The following is a 20,616-nucleotide window of genomic DNA, read 5'->3' on the forward strand; positions in this document are numbered from 1 at the left end:
TTGGCTTTATAATAAATCTTTAAACTTGACTTTTTGTCAGTGGTTCTTCGGGGAGTACAATGGGGATGGTTCGAATTGATACTATTCTGTTGAAAGAGATTGCCTTCTACACTCTATGACAGGTAAAAAGGCCTAGTCGACCTGTGGCGGGATTCTAGAAATATTATTCTGATTCTAGAGATGAAAATCCCACCTTTCCATATGTATACATATATATATGGAAATATACACATATTTATTTAGAATTATATGTTATTATTCAAACAAAAAAAGCTACTTGCGTCCAAATTTAAATACTTGAATTAGTGAAAATAAACATTTCCCTTTAATATCTGCATATGTTATGTTACAAAAATAGATTAAAACATTGATTAAAACAATATTTGTGTGCCTCTTTACGCATGTCATAACAGTTTTCGGTAAGGCACAGGCAAAAACCTCGGCGGTGCTTTAGGGCAGGCATAGACAGACGGGGAGGCACTGACATACAGGTAACGTTGTATTTCTAAGCTTCCCTCTGACGTAGGGGAGGCACAAACCGATGGGGGAAGCACATCTAGTTAGAATAGGCCACACACGCGAGGGGGGTGGGGGGTGCAGGTGGCAGAGGCGGGGAGCTGGGAACCACACACTGTTCAAACGAGACTCAGCAGGCCACAGCGCGCAAGTACACTGCTAGCCTTCTAGACATATGACGTACAATATACGTAATTCGAAGGATGCAGTCAATCAAACGAAAATGAAATAGACCGTCTTAACAATGGAAGATTTCCATGTATGTTAATGCAGAGTTCCGAAATACAGTCACGAAATAAACTAGATTTTTAAACCACGGAGAAAAAAATATATAAATCATTTGAGGAAAAAGGCAGCATTTTTTAAATGTATTTATCGTACATTACAATATTCATTTGCATTTTTGTTTCAGTGTGGAGTACTTTCATAGTTTTTATGATATGAATCATCTAGCGTGTTTCAGCATATTTGTACGCTAGGTTGTTATACACTTGAGTTTTGCTTCGATTTAAGAGTATAGGGCAAAACCCAGTACAAGATGGCCGTCATCTCAAAATTCCTGCTTATATTTGTCTATGCCCTCTACGACTAGTCGCTGGGTAGCATACACGTGTAATTAAAAGAAGGAGCCGTCATCAGGTGAAGATGTATATCACTTTCCGGTAACTCTTAGAACAATTGGAGTGGCGTACACGACCGATTCGGTTGTAGGATGGAGGACGTTTCTGACGCGTGTACTGGGCACGGCGACAATTTACACAAGAAGGCAATATTCTCCGTTCCCGGAGAGGTGGACTGGGGTAAGGATTGGCACAGAGAAGGGCATTCCCGGGTGACTTAATTCCCATTGGCTTGACACTGTGCCATGCCCTCTGTCTACATCTTACAGTTTCTGTGTATATGGTCTAGCAGTTCCTGGAAATGACAACAAGCATTGGCAAAGCCAATAGATTTCACCTAGTCGAGAACTAGTGGCTTTGCCAATGCGTGTACTAATATCGTTTTGGAGTATTCAGTAGAACAGTGCATTTTGAGATTTCAATTGTTTTTTTTCTAGTACACATATCAGTCTGGTGCTCTGCATCGTCGCACTAAAATGCATCGTCCCGCATTATAGGCATAGCGCCTGGCTGTCAAGCCGTTAAGTGCTGCTAAAAGCAAACTGAATGGCTGGCAGGGTGTGATGTGCACGTGCTGCTCCGCAGCCTTTGGGCTCCTCACGTCCTGTAAAAAGTCTGGGAATGGTGTTCAACCTCTGAATCCTCATCTGATATTTACGTCTTACAGCACTGCGTTGCACCATGCACACAGTCTGACATATTTTGAGCATAATAGTGTTTGCATTTTACACAATTCCCGTAGTTCAACTACTGTCACCGGCCTTTTCCCAAGGAGGTGTGTATTTCTGAGTGAGAATTAGAGGAGTGCTCCATCTTTCTTTCTTTCTTTCTTTCTTTCTTTCTTTCTTTCTTTCTTTCGGTTAAAAACAAACCATAAAAGATGTACACATATTTTGAATACATTTTAAATAACAAGGACTGAGAGAACCAATTCTACGCCCCCTTTTTATCACAATTCATTATTACTATTTCGAAGTCAGTCAGAGGTATTTGAAATGATAAAATCATTAATACATTATTAATTCTTTTAAGAAAAACAAGGTAATATATTCATATACCTTACAGTTAATAATTCTTTTTAAAACATTCTTAATATAAGTGGTATTACTTCCATACCGTAGCAAGAAAACTAATTTAGCTGTACAGATTGTAAACAGTACTGACACCAACTTTTGAACTCCTACCCCTAACTCCAGCAACTACATTGCAACAAGTAGTCTAAAGATGGATCCCTATAGCATTAGAGTCTGAGACCCCATCTCCTTCGTACTATCCCCACGGAGAATAGATATCTGCTTACACTGAAAACAATGGATTTTGTTGTTTCACTTCTAAAAACTCTCTCGGCTTCACTGAGATGCCTAAATCCCAGGAGTTGGCAAATAGGTTTTATCCATTTTTAGGGCTTGGCCTACGTCACCACTTCGTCAGAAGTGGGGCGGAGCTCCGAGCCGTATTGTTACGGGGCTCAGAATAGTGAAGTAAAAATTCCTCACTGCGCGAGATTTTTCCGTAGTTTATTTTGGCCTCTGCATGCTAATTGGTCCTCGCAGTGCTGTGTTTCTAGTAGCCTTCACGCAATAGGCCATATGGATTTCAGTTTGTGCACTTCCTGCATATTCTGTGTGGTTACGTGCAGGGGAGTGCAATAAATTGTCAATTACGAGCTGTCAGGGTGCCGCGGTAATTGAACCCAGATGTTTGGGGCGCGTTCACCAGTCTGCAGTGAGTTTGGTGGGCGCGTGTTCGTCTGCATCCTTTCATGTGTAAGTGTTGGCCTTTGAAGAGCTGGCTTGGTCGTGCGCCGACAATGAGACACACAGTCTTCATTACCCCACAAAGTATGTAAGTGCGTTTGTATTGGAGACAGTAACGTCCAGGTACGAAACGGAATTCTTTTCACTGGCTTACGAACAGTCCCACATTTTGCCACATTTTCCTCATCTCATCAAAGGGGCTCATGTCTTGTTCAGCAACAAAACCAAACCTCAGAGAGAAGGAATGTGTTTCTGCATGGAGGGTCCGAGCAGCCGGTTGCAACAGTTGTGCTTGTGTGTCTAACCTTGGGCCTCATGACAAGTAGGTTGATTTTAGGTGCAGGGATACACAGGCACTGCTCACACACAGAGACACTGTTGACACACATGGACACTGCTCACACACACAGGCACTTCTCACACACACAGGCACTTCTCACACACACAGGCGCTTTTCACACACAGGCGCTTTTCACACACAGGCGCTTTTCACACACAGGCACTTTTCACACACAGGCACTGTTCACACACAGCTCACACACAAAGACACTGTTCACACACACAGACACCGGCACTGCGCGCGCACATAGGCACTGTTCACACACACAGGCTGCTCACACACACCGGCTCTGCGCGCACACATAGGCACTGTTCACACACACAGGCACTACATACACACACCGGCACTGCGCACGCACACTGATCACACACAGGCACACTGATCACACACAGGCACTGTCCACACACACAGACACTGCTCACAAACACATACACTGCTCACTCACACACACAGGCACTTCTCACTCACAGGCACTGTTCACACACAGACACTGCTCGCACACAGACAGTGCTCACACACACAGACACTGCTCGCACACAGACAGTGCTCACACACACAGACACTGCTCACACAAACAGACACTGTTCACACACACAGCCACTGTTCACACACACAGGCACTACATACACACACAGGCTGCTCACACACACCGGCACTGCACCTCCTTCACTTACGAACAGTCCCACATGTTGCCGCATTCTCCTCATCTCATCAAAGGGGCTCATGTCTTGTTCAGCAACAAAACAAAACCTCCGAGAGCAGGAATGTGTTTCTGCATGGAGGGTCAGAGTAGCTGTGTTGCAACAGTTGTGCTTGTGTGTCTAACCTTGGGCCTCATGACAAGTAGGTTGATTTTAGGTGCAGGGATACACAGGCACTGCTCACACACACAGACACTGTTGACACACACGGACACTGCTCACACACACAGGCACTTCTCACAAACACAGGCACTTCTCACACACACAGGCACTTCTCACACACAGGCACTGTTCACACACAGACACTGCTCGCACACTGACACTGCTCACACACACAGACACCCCGCACTGCGCGCACACATAGGCACTGTTCATACACACAGGCAGTACATACACACACAGGCTGCTCACACACACCGGCACTGCGCGCACACATAGGCACTGTTCACACACACAGGCACTACATACATACACCGGCACTGCGCACACACACAGGCACACTGATCACACACATGCACTGTTCACACACAGGCACTGTTCACACACAGGCACTGTTCACACACAGGCACTGTTCACACACAGGCACTGTTCACACACAGGCACTGTTCACACACAGACAGTGCTCACACACAGACAGTGCTCACACACAGACACTGCTCACACACACAGACACTGCTCACACACACAGACACTGCTCACACACACAGGCACTGTTCATACACACAGAGACACTGTTGACACACACGGACACTGCTCACACACACGGACACTGCTCACACACACAGGCACTTCTCACACACACAGGCACTTCTCACACACACAGGCACTTCTCACACACAGGCACTTCTCACACACACAGGCACTGTTCACACACAGGCACTGTTCACACACAGGCACTGTACACACAGAGACAGTGCTCACACACACAGGCACTGCTCACACACACAGGCACTTCTCACACACACAGGCACTTCTCACACACACAGGCACTGTTCACACACAGACACTGCTCGCACACTGACACTGCTCGCACACTGACACTGCTCACACACACAGACACCGGCACTGCGCGCACACATAGGCACTGTTTACACACACAGGCAGTACATACACACACAGGCTGCTCACACACACCGGCACTGCGCGCACACATAGGCACTGTTCACACACACAGGCACTACATACATACACCGGCACTGCGCACACACACAGGTGCACTGATCACACACAGGCACTGTTCACACACAGGCACTGTTCACACACAGGCACTGTACACACAGAGACAGTGCTCACACAGACACTGCTCACACACACAGACACTGCTCACACACACAGGCACTGCTCACACACACAGGCACTGCTCACACACACAGGCACTGCTCACACACACAGGCACTGTTCACACATAGGCACTGTTGACGCACACAGACACTGCTCACAAACACATACACTGCTCACACACACAGGCACTTCTCTCACACACAGGCACTTCTCACACACAGACACTGCTCGCACACAGACAGTGCTCACACACAGACACTGCTCACACACAGACACTGCTCACACACACAGACACTGCTCACACACACAGACACTGCTCACACACACAGACACTGCTCACACACACAGACACTGCTCACACACACAGACACTGCTCAAACACACAGACACTGCTCAAACACACAGACACTGTTCACACACACAGACACTGTTCACACACACAGGCACTGTTCACACACATACAGGCACTACATACATACACAGGCTGCTCACACACACAGGCACTGCGCCTACGTCACTTACGAACAGTCCCACATTTTGCCGCATTCTCCTCATCTCATCAAAGGGGCTCATGTCTTGTTCAGCAACAAAACAAAACCTCAGAGAGCAGGAATGTGATTCTGCATGGAGGGTCCGAGCAGCCGTGTTGCAACAGGTGTGCTTGTGTGTCTAACCTTGGGCCTCATGACAAGTAGGTTGATTTTAGGTGCAGGGATACACAGGCACTGCTCACACACACAGACGCTGTTGACACACATGGACACTGTTGACACACACAGGCACTTCTCACACACACAGGCACTTCTCAAAAACACAGGCACTTCTCACACTCACAGGCACTGCTCGCACACAGACACTGCTCGCACACAGACACTGCTCGCACACAGACACTGCTCGCACACAGACACTGCTCGCACACAGACATTGCTCGCACACAGACGCTGCTCACACACACAGACGCTGTTCACACACACATACACCGGCACTGCGCGCACACATAGGCACTGTTCACACACACAGGCAGTACATACACACACAGGCTGCTCAAACACACCGGCACTGCGCGCACACATAGGCACTGTTCACACACACAGGCACTACATACACACACCGGCACTGCGCACACACAGGCACTGTTCACACACAGGCACTGTCCACACACAGGCACTGTTCACACACAGGCACTGTTCACACACAGGCACTGTTCACACACAGGCACTGTTCACGCACACAGACACTGCTCACACACACAGACACTGCTCACACACAGACACTGCTCACACACACAGACACTGTTCTCACACACACTGGCACTACATACACACACAGGCTGCTCACACACACCGGCACTGCGCGCACACATAGGCACTGGTCACAGTGACTACAGTGTGTGAGTGTGCAGGGTAAACAGTGTGAGTGTGCAGGGTGAACAGTGGGTATTGAGTGCAGAGTGAGTGCGAGAGTTACTGTGAGTGCAGAGTGAGTGAGAGAGTGACAGTGAGTGCAGAGTGAGTGCGAGTGTGACAGTGAGTGCAGAGTGAGTGCGAGAGGATAGTGAGTGCAGAGTGAGTGTGAGAGTGACAGTGAGTGCAAAGTGAGTGCAGAATGACAGTGAGTGCAGAATGACAGTGAGTGCAGAGTGAGTGCAAGTGACAGTGAGTGCAAGTGACAGTGAGTGCAAGTGACAGTGAGTGCAGAGTGACAATGAGTGCAGAGTGACAGTGAGTGCAGAGTGAGAGTGAGTGCAGAGTGAGTGCAGAGACAGTGAGTGACCTGTGAGCGCGAGCTCTGTCCTGCCAGGTCCTTCCTGTTGGGCTGTTTGTTCTGCTGCTGCACCTCGCGGAACCCGCTCCGCGGGTCCCGCTTCGCCCGTGTGCCTGGGCGCATTGTTGCTGATTCCTGACAGGGGAGCTGCCTGAATCTCGGGGAGCAGGGCTGCGAGCGCCAGGTGAGGATCAGGGACTCCATTGCCCAGGAGTCCCTGTGCTGCCATCATTTCCTGCACCTGGACGCTCTCCCTGCTGGCCACGCCCCCTAAGCACCCTCCCCCTATATCAGGTGCAGCTTCTTCCGCGGCGTGGGAGCGCGCGGGAGGGCGCCGGGAGAAGCCCGGGACAAGGGCGGGACCGTCTGTGGCCGTCCGGGGCCGAAGGTGGCCGGGCTGGGCCTACCCTCTTGGATTGTGCTTCCGACCCCTGGTCTCTTACACTCGGTGGAGCCGCCCGCCGAGTTTAATTTATTGTGAACAATATGCCGTCCCCTGCAAGGGAGAGCACCCCACTAAAACCGGGTGGAGCAAAGAATAGGACTCTAGAGAATTATTTCTTCCGGGCAGTGGGGGAGGGGGACAAAGAGTGTAATCTGTCCAGGTTAAGGGCAGAACGGAGACGCTCAATAGATAATATGAAAAACACGCCCCTCGGAGACCAACTTATTTTACCAAGGGAGGAGTTGTCCCGAATTGATGATGTCCCACTATTGCTGAGGGATTGCACTAACATGTCACCAGTTGAAGCCTTGAGTATAGCCCCAGAAATTAGTTCTAGCCCCCCAAGGGTGACCATTGATTTAGTGTCCCAACCCCCTCCGGCCCCTCCAGCCTCGAAGATTAGGAAAACTAAATCTAAGCCAACTAACACACAAGTAGCCTTTGGACCTCCTCCAAATAAACGCAGGAGGAAATCGAGGGGAGTTCAAGGAAAGAGCAAACCCAAGGTTCCACACTCGGATTTTGGGAAGTTTTTAAAAACCCCCACATTAGTAGAGAAACCATTGGTCGATTTACACCCTAAACCCATTGCTCATGAGGATCCAGCTCCTACTATGATAAAAGACACAGGAGTTGGTATTGCTAATATTCCCTTGTCTGTTGTCCCGCTGGGAAACCTAGAATTTTTGCTAAGGTCCCTGTTATTACCGATCAGCGAGAGTATTAAAAAGATTGAGATCAGACTAACCATTTTAGAGGCCACATTGGGCAGTCTGAAAACTCCAGCTGGCAGACAGGGAAGGCAATCAGAGTCCACTCCCTCCACTGTAGCCCCTAAGCAGTCGGCAAATAGTGTCGCCAATCCAGTCCCTCCACAAGCTGTGAATGTGGCACCCTCGCAACAACCCACAAGGCCAAAGCCTGCAACAGCTAAGCCCCCTAACACCAATATGCCCAACCCTCCTTTAGGATCTGTACCCCCGGCACAGCCGGTAGACAAGAGCACCCCGACCCCTTTAATGAAGCTCACCCTGAGACCACGCAGACCCAATTTACCTCCAGAGACCAATGCTTTTACTGTCGTTATGGCAGGTGTCCCCCCACTTGAGGAAGGTGAAACGGAGGACTTTTGTGCCCTAAAAAGTAGGGTAATCAAGTGGTTAAACATAAATAGACCCCTCCCGACACATTTTAATAACGAAATTATAATGGTAAGAAGGGTACCATGGGTGGGAAGAACACAAAAATCCATTAAAGGGGACTGCATACTGGTGAGTTTTAGGGACACAGGAACGGTGTCCCATATATGTCAAGGGAAAAACAGATCTAGGGAATCCACCATCCAAACCCTCCATGTGTCGTTCTTTTTTCCCATCATCCCAGTCCTATCTCAGCAACCCCAAACTCATGACAACTGGGAGAGGGTTGGCAGGAGGGGGAGTCACCAGGCCTTTAACCCTAGGCCGTTTTTTGGCCGACCTGAACAACCCTTTTTTTCCTATAACCGGTTCCATTGCCTAAATGGCCTTGAAGGGGTCGATTGACAGACAGACAATGCCCCCCAGGGTTGTATAGAAATTGGAGGTACGGTAGAAAGACTGGAGGAGCGAAGATCGAAGGCTCAACAAATCCTGGTGGTTAGTGAGGGGGAACCAAACTGCGTTGTGCCAAAGGAAATAGTTGTAGACAAGACAGGAGGGGGACATGGGCAGGGAATGCAAAGATCAATGTGGGAAAGAAGACCAAGGGCCCAGGGGGGTGCTGAATGGAGTGGAGAGGGTGTGAGACTTATCTCATGGAATATAGCGGGTATAGCGGGCAAATTCAACAATAAGGAATGGGTGGACTTCATTAGAACATTTCACATTATATGTGTACAGGAGACATGGGCTGTGGAGAATAACTACCATCTGCAGGGGTACAAGTGTTTTTTTGTTCCCGCCCGAAAATCTACCTCAGGGAGAGCAATGGGCGGTTTGTCCATCTATGTAGATTTAGACCTGCCAGGCACCTGGTCCTTTCCAGACTGGTTCTCATATGGGATACAGGCGGTTCGGTTCCAGGGAAAGGGGTTACGTTTCTCTGTTTTTAACATATATAACACCGAGTTAGAAAATAGCCACACCCCGGTATTAACTGAACTCGACCAAAGGTTAGGAAAAGAAATCATATCCCAGAATAAGGGACCGTCTGGTGGACTGCTTGTGGTGGGGGATTTTAATTGTCACCTTTGTCCGGCACTGGTCAAAAAGAACACAGATTGGGCGCAATGCCCAATTGAGAAGGGACCGCATTTTTCTCACTCGCCTACTGGGTCGGCTCTAAGGTTGCTTCGGCTTAAGTACGACCTAGAGCACACCATTAATATGGTAGACCCACAGTCGGATGGTACACTCCCACCAACTTTTAAGGGCAGGGGCTGCTCGTCTATTATAGATTATATTCTGGTCTCGAGATCCCTGGTTAATAAAGTTGTCAGTGTAGGGATAGACTGGAACACTTTCAGCGACCATAACCCGCTTGTTTTAATGCTCGCATATAGGGCGGGTATTGGCTCCAATGCCCATCGTTCAATCGTGGAGAGGGTCACCGATCAAGGCAGGAGACTGAATTGGGCCAAAATAGATGGGGCAAAGTTCTATAAAAACCTGAGCGATAAGGGTCTGCTGGCCATAAATGAATGTTTGGATCTGGAAGTCCAGGGACCAAGGTTATTAGAAGCATTTAACCACATTGCCAACCTGATAGACGGATTACTAAGGTCCAGTGCGCCCACGCGTAATCTGGTCAATCCCCGGTGGTTTGATAAAGATTGTTCCAAGGCACTGAGGGAACTGAAATGCTCCCTTAAGTCAAAACCACGAGATCCACAAGTAATCAGGGCATGCAGAGAAAAATATAAAAAAGAGACCAAAAGGAGGAAACTCACCCTGCAGGCAGAAGCTTGGGCAGATCTGAGAGAGGCAGGGGAAAGAAGGGACCTAGCGGGGTTCTGGAGAATCATCAATAAACCGACCTTTCAAGAAAATGATTCTCCGGAGATAGGGGCTAACATCCTCCCGGAGCAGTGGGTCACACACTTTAGGAGCCTGTATAACCATGAATCGGGTCCCCACGTAGAGTCATCAGTAACCCCAAGTCAGGCTCCTCCGGTAGTATTTACCCTTAAGGAGATCACGGCAGGGATGGAGAGTCTAACTAAGAATAAAGCCCCGGGCCCAGATGGAATTCCCCCTGACCTTTTTCTTAGTAATATAGATCTTTGGGCCCCACTGATGACCAGGGTCCTAAACACTGCTATCACCTGCGGTCTCCCTCCATCATGGTCTAAAGCGATCATTGTGCCAATCTTTAAAAAGGGCAACAAGGACGACCCCAAGTGTTATCGGCCTATTGCCCTGATTGACGTCTCGGCTAAACTTCTGGGAAGGGCACTCCTGAACAGATTGTCCGAGTGGACCGAAGAGAACAACATCTTCTCGGACACTCAATATGGGTTCAGGTCAGGGAGGTCCACCAGCGACCAATGCCGGAACCTATATATGCTGACTGCCAAATATACTCTGGCCAGTAAGGAACCCATTTATATGGGATTCATGGACCTGGCAGCAGCATTCGATCACGTCAACAGAGGGAAGTTGTGGGACATGATGGCAGGGATGGGGATCGAGAGCGGCCTAATTACCATACTAAGAGAGCTGCATAGCAACACCACGGCTAGAGTTAGATTTACCGTATTTTCCGGCGTATAAGACGACCCGGCGTATAAGACGACCCCCTACTTTCATTGACAGACTGTAGGTTTCATGCTATATTCGCCGTATAAGACGACCCCCACTTCCTAACGTCCTACAGTCCCCTTTCTATCTCCATGGACTGAGATCATGTGGTACTGACGCTCCTCTCCTTCCGATGAGCGTAAGAATTACGGAAGGAGAGAGAGATCAGCACACGTGGAGGAGCGCCTCGTCTGCCTGGGGGATGTGCAGCTGCAGTCTAGGTAGGGCTCACGGCGCCATTTGTTCATTTGTTTTAGTTTAAACCTTGGGGGGATGTGCAGCTGCAGTCTAGGTAGGGCTCACGGCGCCATTTGTTTTACTTTAAACCTTGCGCAGCGTTTGAGTTGCCTCTGGCTGGCGACGGGCTGTAACTGTACAAGTACGGTAATTTATTTTCAAGACCGCCGACGGGCTGATATTGTGTTGTTGCACAGTGCAACCATTGCCTACGTTCTTTGTTGTTGTGCTGGAGTTCCCTAAGCGGCACCATTTTCAACTGAGGAGCGGTCTGACACCTTCGGGTGAAGTCCGCGCTATGTGAAATAAACCGCCAATTTTTGTATCCGGCGTATAAGACGACCCCCGACTTCCCAGAAAATTTTAAGGGGTTAAAAGGTCGTCTTATACGCCGGAAAATACGGTAACAGGGAGGGAGGTTTGACGGACTCCTTTCCATGCAAAAGTGGAGTCAGACAAGATTGTATTCTTGCCCCTTTTTTGTTCTCCCTTTACATTAATAATTTGGAACAGTTTCTTTTGGGCTTAAAGGCAGATTCCCCAAGGGTTGGGACGCAGCAAATCCCTGTCCTGCTTTACGCAGACGACGCGGTCTTGCTGGCGCGTACACCACGAAGCCTACAGATTCTGATAGATGGGTTCGTCAAGTTTATGAGTGATCTGGACTTATCTGTCAACCTAAGCAAATCTTACGTGCTCCTGGCAGGCAAAAAACCTTCCTCAAAATTTTCTTACACAATAGGCTCCCATTGTTTAGAGGAGGTTAAAACGTTCTCCTATCTCGGAGTAACCTTTGATGGTGCTCTTCAATTCAACTCCTTGGTGGAAGAGCGCTGTAACAAGATGATTGCCTCTAACGGGGCAATAGCCGGATATGGCAGGAGGTTGGGCAGATGGAGTCCGGAACAGGTGATGAACCTGTACGGCTCCATAACATGCGCTAAAGTAAGCTATGGGGCAGAAGTTTGGGGCTTCGTGAATACCTCTAGAATTGACCAGGAAGAGAACAAACATCTGAAATCTATCCTGAGGGTACCACCCAGCACTGCTGGACTCATAGCTCACAGGGAGCTAGGGAGGCCATATCTGGTCGATTTGTTAAAACTTAGGCCAATTGTGGCGTGGCTAAAAATCTGGGTAAATCCAGACGCGCATCTAAGTAGAAAAATCTTACTGGACTGCCTAGGTAGGACCCACTGCATGCGCATCCCATGGCTCAAATATGTGAGAAACACTCTTGAGGAACTAGGGTTTGGAAACCTCTTCAAGAACCCCACCACCATTTCAGCACAGCACAAGAAACAAGTAGGGGAAATTTTCCTAGAGCGGAAAACCCAATGCCGCGCTCTGGCTGAAGGGGAAAAAAAGTCAATAAGGGCTCATAATTTGGTGAAGAGTGTGGAGGGTATGGAGCCCTACCTGTATCTTGTACACAATACACAGGACAGATTTCTTATGTGCCGTTTCAGACTGAGCCTACTTCCTTTTATGTTGGCCTCGCCAGCAGGTTTTACCATGTCAATCGAGCAGAAGGGACCCTGCGGCTGCGACAATCGGTCTCCGCAGGACTCCCTTCATTTTACTTTGCTCTGTCCCTATTATTCAATGCCCAGGCGTAGATTCCTAGTAGACATCCTAAAAAAGGCCCACCTGGAACATGCCAGAGATGCACTAATCTACTTGCAAAAAGCTTCTGACCCGCTAACCTTGTGTTGTGTTATGAATTTTATCAAGGTTGCGGTCCGACTAAGGAAGACGAGGGGAGAGGATTAAAAGACTTGTGACTCCCTGTTTTAAATTTACAGCCTTGTATGTTAGTATTTTATTGTTATTTATGCACAAGGATCTTGACTAATATTTAATGCCGTTTTATCTATGTATATGTATGTGTGCTTTTATGGTGTTTTTTAATCACCGAATAAAGATTCTTGAATTGAATTGAAAATTGAGTGCAGAGTGACAGTGAGTGCAGAGTAAGTGCGAGAGTGACAGTGAGTGCAAAGTGAGTGTAGAGTGACAGTGAGTGCAAAGTGAGTGCAGAGTGACAGTGAGTGCACTGTGACAATGAGTGCAGAGTGAGTGCACCGTGACAGTGAGTGCAGAGTGAGTGCAGAGTGACAGTGAGTGCAGAGTGAGTGCGAGAGTGACAGTGAGTGCAGAGTGAGTGTAGAGTGACAGTGAGTGCAGAGTGAGTGTAAAGTGACAGTGAGTGCAGAGTGACTGCAGAGACAGTGTGTAAGGGTGCAGGGTGCACATTGTGTGAGTGTGCAGAATGAGTGTGCAGGATAAACAGTGTGTGACTATGCAGGGTGACATTGGGAGTGTGGGGGTGAGCAGTGTGTGAATGTGTAGGGGCAGTGTGTGAGTGTGCAGAAAACACCACACACACATACACCACACACCATACACACACCACACACACATGCACCATACACACATACACCACACACACATAACACACACACAAACCACACACACCTCACTCTCTCTACACCACACACTCGTCACCACTCACCACAACACACTCGCCACCACACACTCAACCCCACAGACTCACCACCACACACTCACCACTACACACAAAACAAGACACACAACAACGCACCCTCAGCCATCAATGAATGCTTTCACCAGGCACAAACACCAACAACCATCAATGTACGCTTTCACCAAAAACAAACACGACCATGCATCAGTGCCGCTAAACACCCACGCACACAACAAACAATGTCAGTGCAACTTTCACCAAACACATACACACACACACCAACAGCTGACAGTGCACCAGCCACTGTTTCAATTGGCACAATCATCAACAGCTGTCAGTGCACCCTTTCACCAACCACACGCATTACTATCCAGCTCTGTACGCTTGACAGCCACACTCAGTAACAGCTCTTACTGCACTCTACCACCAGTCATACACACCTCAAGCCACCACTACACGCTTCCACCAAACACACACACCAACAGCTATCACTGCACAATTCCTACAGGCACACACATCCACCACCCATCAATGCATACACCAATTGATTACGCATCCACCAATTAATATTGTACCTATCGCACTATGCTGCACTTTACCATTTAAAGATAATGCGTTAAAGTCCAGCAGGCCAACATTGATAACATTCCAATCCAACACACATATCTCTAACACTCACTACATGCTTCCACTCCAAACCACATACCTAAAACACATTGCCATTTACAATGCCATTATCTCTAACTCAAACAAACCCGAGCCCTAATGCATTCCTAATGCTTGTTTCCTTTGATGTGTGTATGCAGGGCAAAATAATAAAATATGAGCCTCATCCTCCCTTATACCTAAGGTGCACAATTTGCATTTTTCCAGGGCTTCGTCTCCCTCATTAACATCGCTACACACCCATTTTGCAGTATTTGCTTTAATCTGCAATATTTCATAGCGAAATTTTAAGTACAATGACTTTGCTACTGATGGTAAGATCTCGTCCATGAAGCATTCAAATCTGCTCTCTGATTTCATGTTGAGATACTTGAGGGTTCAAGCACCTAACTGGATTATGCAGAGTAGTGTTCAGAAGAAACTCCCAGTATCTTTCTTTTAGCAGCTTTTTACATTTCAGAGTAAGACACTCGTGTTCTATCCAATAATGGTAATGCCCATGTTTCATAAGCCAGTCCTCTATGTGGTTCAGCCATATCAACCGTGTCGTGTTTTTTATTTTCATAATTTCTTTTAGAGCTTCTCTATAATCTACTAATTCATCAGTTGACCACAGACAAACCCAATATAACAACGGACGTAGGGTTGCATGATCATCAGTGCGGTGTACATTCAGATCCATAATAAGTGGGAATAGCGGTGTGCACCCTGAAAGTGCTAAAATGTTTCTGAAAAAAATATTCTCCTGTATCCTAAAAGCACACTTAGCAGCGAGACCCTATGATTCTGCCCCTTACAGTGATGCAGATTAGGCTTTACATTTGTATAGCTCTAGCACTGGGGATACTGCTCTGGAGTAACTACTCTTGTGTCTCCTGGCTATTGGAACTACATTTTGAGTTAAAATCGTTTTACTTTTATCAATTTGGGAATTCCAGTTCATTTTAGTGTCTAAAGTAATTCCCAAGTAATTAAAATTGTGCACATATTCGATCAATTCATTATTAATATTTAGTGTTTTTCTAAAACTTTTATGAGGATTAACCGCCATGTACTTAGTCTTTGTCAAGTTAATCGCCAATCCTTTATTGACTCCGTAAGACCAGAAGGTATCAAGTAAGTTTTGTAACCCTCTAGGTGTCTGTTAGATTAAAATAGTATCATCTGCAAATAGCAGTGCAGGCACAGGCTCACGACCCAACTTGGGAGAGTCATGCTCGCAGCCCAAGAGGGTGGTCGGTTTATCGTTAACATATAAGGAGAACAATGTCGGTGCCAGCACGCAACCTTGCTTGACCCCTCTCCCTATGCCAATACGGTCAGTAAGTTCTCGGTTTGGGCCCCATCTCACCCTTGCATAATTGGCCTCATGTAGCCTGACAATCTGTTTCAGGATTTCCCCAGGCACACCCTGATCCCTCAATCTCAACCACAGGTCGAAGGCTGCTCTGAGGTCAACAAAAGCCACATACAGATGGGCCCTCCTTATATTGATATATTTCCAAATGATACATAAAAATCTAAATACCTGATCGATAGTGCTTATTTTTCCTCTACTTGGTTAAAATTCCTCTACTTGGTTAAAATTCTAGTTTCATCACTCCAAGTATTCAGTTTATTTAATACTTGTCGCGCATATACCTTTTGAAGGACATCCATTAAACTAATAGGTCTGTAATGGGCTGGGTTCATTAGGTCCCCCCTTTTAAAAATAGTAACAATTTCAGCACCCCGCCATGTCTCGGGAATAATGTAATGTAATGATGATACTTGTAAAGCGCACTGTTACCCCATCTCGGGGTGTCCTGGCGCTGAAGACCGCTGGGGAACCCGTCCTGGCTTTCCCTGTGAGATGGTCCCTTCTGGGTATCTCCAAGGTGAAACCAGGCATCCCCGGCGTCTGTGGGGGGCCGTTGTAGAGATGAGGCAAGCTTAATGCCCAGAGTTGCAGAGTGTGTTCCCTGGTTAGAGTAGGCACCGAGGCAAGAATTATCGAGTCCATTGACCCTGGTCCACGACCCTGCCGCGTCGGGAATCGAACCCTGGTCCCAGGCCGTTCTCTGCTTCCGGATCTGCCGCCTCTAACCAGTGAGCCACACCACTCCACCCTTGTAGCACCCTTGGCAATTTTATTACAAAAGCAATTTATATATGGAGCCCATAACATATTTTCATGCTTCCATAAATCACCAGGTATCCTATCAGGTCCAGGTGCTTTCCCGGGTTTAGTTGCCTTAATGGCTGCAGTGGTTTCTGCCATACTAAAGGTCAGAGATATAGCACTAGAATTTAATCCTAGCTCATCATAGTCGATAATAGGCTAATTTTCAATGGGGGAGTATAAGCTTGAAAAGTGCGATACCCAAGCATTGGCATCTAAAAAAGTGTCTCTACAGGGAGTTCCATCTCTAGTACCCCAAGCAATTAAGTTCCAAAATTATGCCTGGTCTTTTGCCTTACAGGTCTCCAGCAATTCAGACCAAATATTTTCATCCCAGCATTTTTTTGCTTTTGCAATTGTCCCCTTGTACAGTCTCCTCTTTTCCCTTCGTAATAGTACGTCATTACATTTTGCTGCCGCAATTAATTCCTTTTTAGCATTGCGTCATGCTTTGTCATACCAATTTTCCCCTTTGACCAGGTTTCGCTGACCAGATTTTAGTGGCTTTACAGCTTTTGTTAATATTTCGCCAAGACCCAATAACATGCGTTCATGGGTCCGTATAATATGGATCTCCTGTATTGGGACATTTTCAAAAGGTGACATTAAATTTGCATAAAGCTCGTAGATGTTCTTGATGGTACTATCGTTCCCCAATACTGTTGGCAATTTCACTGCTCTACGATTATTAGAGAGCAATGGGTCGATATTCATGTAATTTCGAGGAGTCCGTCCCAAGGAAGACAAATTAAATAAAGCCGTGGTTACAGTCAAATTGAGTGGAAAATGATCGCTCTCGATACAATTCTCCACTACAAGGTCTATTGGCATCGGCCAGAGTGGGATTGAGATCATTACATAGTCTAAATGGCTATTACAACTGCCTCATCTAAAGGTTGGCTGGTTGGGGCTATCTGAAGGGAGTCGCCTGTTGCAAGCGCGTAGACCATGTGCAGCAGTCAGTCGCAATAACTGAGCTGTAGCTATAGAACATGGTACTGCTCTGCTAGTTTCGATTCCTGGGATGTTATTAGCATTGTCCTCGGACTCAAAAATGTTTTCCAGACCTATTATTGGGTCGAATTTCCGATTGAAATCCCCTCCAATAATTATCAGAGTTTTGTGGTCAAGCATTGAGATAATATTGTCTAAATGTTCAATAACCTCTGATTGTTTATTTGCCTCCATCGGTCTGCTACAAACATTACAAATGCAGACTTCTCTTTTATTAGGTCCTTTTAACCTTACTCCTAAGATATCTGGGCTGCTGGAATCAATTTGTTTAAAATTGATTCCCAGTGTAATCTTTGCCCAGATCACCAACCCACCCGAGGGTCTGCCTTTATTTGCATTGATTGCGGGTACACTAAACTATCTATAACCAATTTTTAAATGGCTTTCAACAGCCCAAGTTTCTTGGAGTAGTATAATTTCACTACTGTCCATATATTCCTGCCAAGTGGGATCACTCAAGTTTTTTAATCCGGCAATGTTCCAGGACCTCAGTATAATACTGGATGTGGCATCTATGTTTAGTTTATTACTACTCATGCTTATGTCCTCAGCTAATCTTGGGTGCCATTTGGGATCATTGTTAGTGTTTTGTTCATGCTTATCTAGGGGAGTATTTTGAATTATATTGTCCTGCAATGAGCCATCCAGGACAGAATTTTGAGTGCCTTCTTCTGGGGTTGTAGTCATTTGAATATTCCCACATCCCATGTTATTATTAGTCCGTTCACTAACCAAGGGCTCATCAATAGTACTAGTATGTAAATCTGTTTCCTCTCCTACACATTCTTTAGACAACTTATTTTCCATTTGGCAGCAAAGTAAACCCAATTGCTTTCTGAGAGGTTTTCCCTTATCCATATCCTTATCTACTCCCGCAAACATTCCTCATTACTAATGGCCACATTTCCTGGTCTCTAAGTCAATCAACTCCCTCCATCCCATATAGCTCTGCAAAATGGTTAGAAATGGGGACAGAAAAATTGGTTTCGAACCTTTCCAACTCCCCCGCTCCTTGCATTCATAAGGGGTTATAGGTTGGTTGTGCCACATGGGACGAGCGGTAGAAATAGCTCAAGTCATAGGCATTAATGCCTCTCCAATCCCTTGGGAAATATTGATCAGTAATAAAACCAGCTACTCGCCTATCACTAAAATTGATAATAATGGAATCCCCAGGTATATCCTTGGGTCTATACCCCACCCAGCTTACTCTTCTTGCAAACAGAACCTCCCCATTGATATGGCCTGGGAGGGGTCAGTTCTTATTTAACCAGAATGTTACTTTATTTTTCAGCTCTTGGTAGCTTTCTGTTTTTCCATCCTTTAACTCAGGAATCCCAGTAAACACAACAACATACGGGGAGGAATCCGGGGGCAAATTAATGCATTTTAAAGAGGATTTTTCATGTGCCTTATAAATGATCTCTTTTTCTATCAAGGGGATTTTCTTAGGTTGGCTATCTATACTTTTTAAGCTTGTCTGATTCTCTTTCCCTGACTTACACTGACTTCCAGCCAGGTCGACCATCCCGTTTGCTAAAGCAGATGTCGCCTGGTTAGTATCAGTAGAAGCCACAGGGATGGAAATGTCTATCACTGGAGAAGCCAATAGGGGAGCTGTTACTATAGGCGCCTTCTTAGTATTTACTGCAGTCATGCTATCTCTCAATGTGCGCTCGACCAGTATTTTTAGGGCTCCAAAATTTTCTAGAGTAGATTGTTCAAACCTCTCTAGCCTTTCACCAATTAGCCTTGTCCTCTCTAAGAGAGGTAGAATTAGTGACTTCACTAGTTGCCCTATCTGATTAATAAAGTCTTCAGGTAGTTGGGTCAAGGGGATGGTTAAGTCAGCCACCATATTATTGGGGAGCGTTAAGTGGGAGATAGAAGACGATGCCGTTGGCAGTGGTACAATAGGTTCGATGGTCACCACTTCGTCTCTGTCATTATGTGGCACTTTTGAAGTTTTTATTATCTTCGGACATCTCCCCTTATGAACACCCCCTCCCCGTTTCCTCTTGGCAGCATTTACTTTATTTTTTCCATTTGCCCTTGTTTGGGAACACAAAGTGGCAGTATTCGATGCATCCACACTCGTTGGTGTACTCGGTGTAACAGGGGGACAAATACTATTTTGCCCAGATGTTTCTTCTACACTTCCCTCCACATTTTCTAGATTATCTCCTACATTAGCAAGTCGATTTCTGGCAATGTGCCCCTCTAGTTGATTTGGGGAAGGGACTAACATTAAGGGCTCTAGTGAGGATCGCCTGGTATACATTGGTTCAACAGATAGGCGGCGCTCTGTTGAGGTGCCGGGTTTTCAGGAACCCGGTGGTGCCAGGGGGAACACCCAGAGACCTCTTGAGTTCTTCCTGTTCTGGACCACAGAAACACAGAGTCTTCTAGGTGATGTCAAGGATCGAGTTTTATTGGCTGCAACCAAGTAACAAGAGGCCTAGAAGTACAACAGCACGGTGTGTATATTCTCAGGAGACTGTTCGTTTTTACAGAACCAGCCTTCTCCCTTTATACACAATATTACACTTCAGGCAAAATTCTTTGGTTTACAGTACAGTCATATACATATTTTCAAAACAATGAAAAAGCAAAGTCATGATGGCCAGCCTACATCTTTGTATGTCCAGTTGGTGATAGATTACCCAGCCAGGCCCAGAACTTCCATCAGATGTCGATGAAACCCCAATAAAATCGGGCACCTCCTCCTTGTAAAACTAGCCATAAAGAAGAGACAGGGACAGGTGTGTGTATGATAAGCGTGGTTTGTATGCAGTGAATGGTTTATGACATGTTGTGCCTTGATGCTAATCTCGCTCGGCCAGTGGG

General features: G+C 46.6%; 1 protein-coding gene across 2 annotated transcripts in view; it reads left to right on the forward strand.

The window, feature by feature from the left end:
• Positions 1-1,096: 1,096 nt before the first annotated feature.
• The window catches only part of ATF6 (activating transcription factor 6), a 1,839,477-nt gene continuing 1,819,957 nt past the window's right edge, over positions 1,097-20,616 (forward strand). The window contains exon 1 of one of the 2 annotated variants that reach the window (XM_086964422.1): positions 1,097-1,316. In XM_086964422.1, the coding sequence (XP_086820548.1) occupies positions 1,229-1,316 (88 nt within the window). In that variant the 5' untranslated portion in view covers positions 1,097-1,228. The remainder of the gene's footprint in view (positions 1,317-20,616) is intronic. The other variant, XR_015309808.1, reaches the window with a different exon arrangement.

This window comes from Lissotriton vulgaris, chromosome 1_1 (genome assembly GCF_964263255.1).
Source record: "Lissotriton vulgaris chromosome 1_1, aLisVul1.2, whole genome shotgun sequence".
In the NCBI taxonomy this organism is placed as follows: domain Eukaryota; kingdom Metazoa; phylum Chordata; class Amphibia; order Caudata; family Salamandridae; genus Lissotriton; species Lissotriton vulgaris.